Source organism: Brassica oleracea, chromosome C1 (assembly GCF_000695525.1).
Source record: "Brassica oleracea var. oleracea cultivar TO1000 chromosome C1, BOL, whole genome shotgun sequence".
NCBI classification, from domain to species: Eukaryota; Viridiplantae; Streptophyta; class Magnoliopsida; order Brassicales; family Brassicaceae; genus Brassica; species Brassica oleracea.
In genome coordinates, this window is record NC_027748.1 from 17,854,942 (window position 1) to 17,859,166 (window position 4,225).

General features: G+C 40.2%; 1 protein-coding gene across 1 annotated transcript; it reads right to left on the reverse strand.

The window, feature by feature from the left end:
- Positions 1 to 1,166: 1,166 nt before the first annotated feature.
- On the reverse strand, positions 1,167 to 3,938 carry LOC106327497 (receptor-like protein 12). The gene has a single exon (XM_013765660.1). The coding sequence runs from the start codon at positions 3,883 to 3,885 to the stop codon at positions 1,306 to 1,308; it is 2,580 nt and encodes an 859-aa protein (XP_013621114.1). The 5' UTR covers positions 3,886 to 3,938; the 3' UTR covers positions 1,167 to 1,305.
- Between the last annotated feature and the right edge of the window lie 287 nt (positions 3,939 to 4,225).

A 4,225-nucleotide genomic window follows, 5' to 3' on the forward strand; every position in this document is an offset into this window, starting at 1 on the left:
TGGGTAGAAAGGATCAGCATCGATCACAGTATAGTTCAATCCAGCCGTAACAATTACATCCTTAACATCTACAAGCTTCTCATCGATAAGAGGGAGACTGGGCTGAATGCGGTACTTACGGGTGACCTGTACCTTTCAACAGAAGTTTTGGTAGAGAACCGAGAGCGCTGAGAGGTTTGACTCTTGGTCGCAACAGATCCGAATTCTCGCGAGGAGAGACTGGAAGGTTTGTCAAATTTTCTCGTGCCTAGGGCCTTGCTGAGGAATGGATTGGAATCCTTAGCTGAGTCGTCTTCAGAAGAAGCAAGAGACTCGACTTTTGGTTCTGGAGATTTTGTTAGGAGAAGCCTTTTCCTTGCGGTGTCGTTTGAGAGAGCCTGAGGTGGCAGACTTACGGCTTGGGCTGATTCTCCGTCGTTCATGGTGCCACTCGAGCAAGTGATTCGGCGGACAGGTTGCATGTTGCAATCGGAGACCCGAAAGGCTATTGAAATCCAATGGTTTGGTGAAGATATCAGCTAGTTGTTAGTCTGAAGAAATCTGTTAAATGACAACAAGTTTTTCCTCTACTGTCTGATACAAAAATACCTAGGAGATCGTTGTTATCTTTAAGTAACTTAGAACTTAGGTGGTTAGTCTTGCCAACTAAGACTAGATGATTTTCCACTTTGTTCTATTGTTCCTTACTGTTTTGAAAGATTTGAACTGATCTCTTGTACAACTCTTCATAGCTTAATCAATAAAACGCTTTGTGCAACCCTACTCATTTTTGTCATTTTCTTGTTCATGTGATAATCGAGAAACTTCAGTTTTCAGGAATAAACTGTGTAATTAAAATTTTGATTGTGCGAGTTTTGACATCAACAAATAGATAAACTGAGAGAGAGGTATATAATGGATGGAAAATGAAACCATAATATGAGGTTTATATGGATATTTTGATAGATTGATTTGCGATGACTCAGTTTGTAAGATGGATCATCAGCTACATATGTAGGTGTGGAAAGTGAGGGTAGCTCAGTGATTGACGTTCTTGAACCCAGAGTTGGGTCGCAACAAGAATGGAGATGCATAGCATTACAATAGGAGTGTGTTTTCTCCCTACTTCAAGATTTCAAACACAAAAAAGAAATATAAAGTGAAAGAGGAAATTAACTGCGCCAAAACACACAGATCATCACAACAAGAGTGGCAAAACAATACAACAAAAGAGAATTTTTCACGCCATTACAATGGTAATTAATTTAAAACGACATAGAGATGATTATTAATATAGTAGATATCATTAGGAAAGGGATGCTTATGTTAAAAAAAATAGTGAAAGATCCTTTTGAACCAGTCATGTCTGTATGAAGTCAGAATATGCCCGATAATGAATCCACAGAATACACCAGGTACATAGGCTATTCCAGCTGCAATCCAGCTCAATACTTGATCTTCTTCTTTATCTTTGTTTATTGTAGCTTCTTCTCCTCCACTGCAGGTTTTCAGAAGAGGAGCACCGCATAGCCCAGGGTTCTGTAGGAATGAAGAACTATCCTGGCTTTGAATTTGAGTGCCTTGTGGTATTGGACCTTCGAGGTTGTTGTAAGAGAAGTTCATCCAAGCTAGAAACGTAAGTTTACCGAGCTCCGGTGGGATTTTTCCGGATAATCTATTTCTGGATAGATCCAGTGATTGGAGATTGGTCAAGTTCGACAGAGATGGTGGAATATGGCCTATGAAAGCGTTGTTTGACATGTTGAGCACAATCATCTCCTTGAGTAAACCGATGGATTTGGGGATTTCTCCTTTGAATCTGTTTCCTGAAACATCGATGCTTTTGTAGATATTGAAACTAGTACCAAGCAACTTCATCTCCAAACCTTTGTTAGCCAGGACCACCGACTTAACATAGTTTGAGAAGCCAATTCCTATAAACCTTTTCTGCTTGTTATCTGGAGTGTATACACCAGATGACATTTCACTCCAACCAGAGAAGTAATCTGATGGCAAGGCTCCAGAGAAGAGATTTTTAGAAATGTCAAAGATTCTCAGCTTGGGGAAATTAATAGAACCTTCTGGAGAATATATTGGCCCATGGAACTCGTTTGAACGAAGGACAAGAAACTGCAAACCAGGCAACACTCTCAACCAGAAAGGAAACGTGTCATTGAACTTGTTTTCTTCAACATTCAGAAACTCGAGGCCAGTGCAGTTCATCAGAGACTTAGGAAATTCTCCTGATAACTGATTGTGACCAACGTCTAGTGAAATCAAGCCGATGCTAACAGATTCCTCTGGAAATTCACCAGAGAGTCTGTTATTCTGAAGATGCAAGACGGTAAGCTTTGTATTGAACTTCTCAAAACACCGAGGTATAGAACCGCTGAAGTTGTTGTTGGATAAAACAAGTGTTTCAAGAGAATCCAGTTCGCAAATTGTCTTCAGAATCTCACCTGAAAACTGATTATCGGAGGCTGAAAGAAACGTTATTGATTTTGGCAACAAAGGAAATGGATCCTGAAAAGCGTTCGAACTTATATCAAGCAAATATATTTCATTTCTTTGAAAAACATCCGCTGGTCCATCAAAACCAGTAAATGAATTCAGAGAAAAGTCTACATACGCTAATCCTGGGAGACTCCATAACCACGCTGGTACTTGCCCTTTTATTTGATTCTGAGAAATATCTAAGTAGAACAAACTGGTTTGCGTTCGTAGAAACTTGGGGAACTCAGAAATATTGCAGGATGCTACAGCCAATGATCCAATGGGTGAGACCAGATGGAGAGTTGAACTGAACTTCACAGTATTTCGTGAAAGACTTAGTATGCTTAGTGACTCGAAATGCGAGAAGAGACTCATGTCGACAATACTTCTTGTATTAAGAGTGGAGATGTCAAGGGACGTAAGTGACTTGAGATGCAAGAAGATGCTGAGATCGACATCGCCCCTGAGTGTGTCCCAAAAAGAGAGGTCGAGAGAAGAGAGCTCGACTAGTTTTGATATAAATCCCGGGATTGGCCCACTGAGCCTGTTTCCTCCAAGGCTTAAAGTTTGAAGTTTAGATGGTGAAGAGATATTCCCAATCTCAAGGAGACTGTTGAAATGATTCCTTTCCAGTTTAAGATGGATCAACGAAGGGATCATGAAAAGAGACGACGGAACAAATCCAGAAAATAAATTCGAACCAATATCAAAGTACTCCAGTTTGGAGAGGCTACTCATGTTAGATGGGAGCGTACCTTCCAGCTGGTTGGAAACAAGGTTGATCGCAGTGAGCTCGGTCAAATTGAGTAACGCATGATGAAAGTTCCCGCTGAGCTTGCTCGATGCAACTAGCAACTTTGTTAGTTGTTTTAAGTTGCCGAGTGAAACTGGTAGTTCACCGGTGAAACCATTACCATCAAGTTCAAGAACAGTGAGATCAGAAAGATTTCCGAGCGATGAAGGAAGCTTTCCAAATAAATTGCATCCAGAAAGTCCCAAAACCCTCAGATATTTGAGGTCGCCGATGGAATCTGGTAGAATGCCGGCAAGATTATTGGAGCTAAGATCGAGGATCTGAAGATGCTGTAGTTTAAACAGACCACTACTAGATCTTAAAGGGCCATTGAGAGAACTGCCCCAGAGATTTAACTCAGCAACATTGCCCGTCTTAGGATCACAAGTGATACCATCCCAAGAACAGCAATCACTGTTGTTTCTCCAGGTCTGTGTCTTCTCGTCGGCAGCCATCCCACTGAGAGGGAACTCACTCTTGAACTCCCAAAGCGCATTCCTCTGGTCTTGACGGCACAAGTGCTTAGGAGGTGAAGAACCGCAAACAAGTATTGAGTGAGAAAGAGAAAATATTAAACACAAGCTCCATACTATTATCTTCCTCGCACAACAAGAATGCATCGTGTTTTTTTTTTCTTCTTTGGTTTTCTTTTATCTTTTTTTCTTTGTTTTTGTTTTGTTTTTGTTTTGGCGGTGAAAGTGGAGAAAAAGCTAGACTTATATAACAAGTCTCCTGTGAAGACTTTTTGTAGAAAAGTCTCCTCTAAAGAATTAATTGTTCTTTGTTCTTTGGTTTTTTCTTTTTGTTTTTTCTTTTTGTTTTTTGTTTTTTGTTTTTGGCTGTAAAGTGGAGAAAAATAAAAGCTAGACTTATATAACAAGTCTCCTGCGAAGACTTTTTGTAGAACCAAGTCTCCCCTGAAGAATTAATTGATGAATGGTCAACAAAAGTCTAAGAAAA

Excerpts from the sequence above, each read along its gene's own strand:
- LOC106327497 (XM_013765660.1), bottom strand. The coding sequence starts at position 3,885 with ATGCATTCTTGTTGTGCGAGGAAGATAATAGTATGGAGCTTGTGTTTA.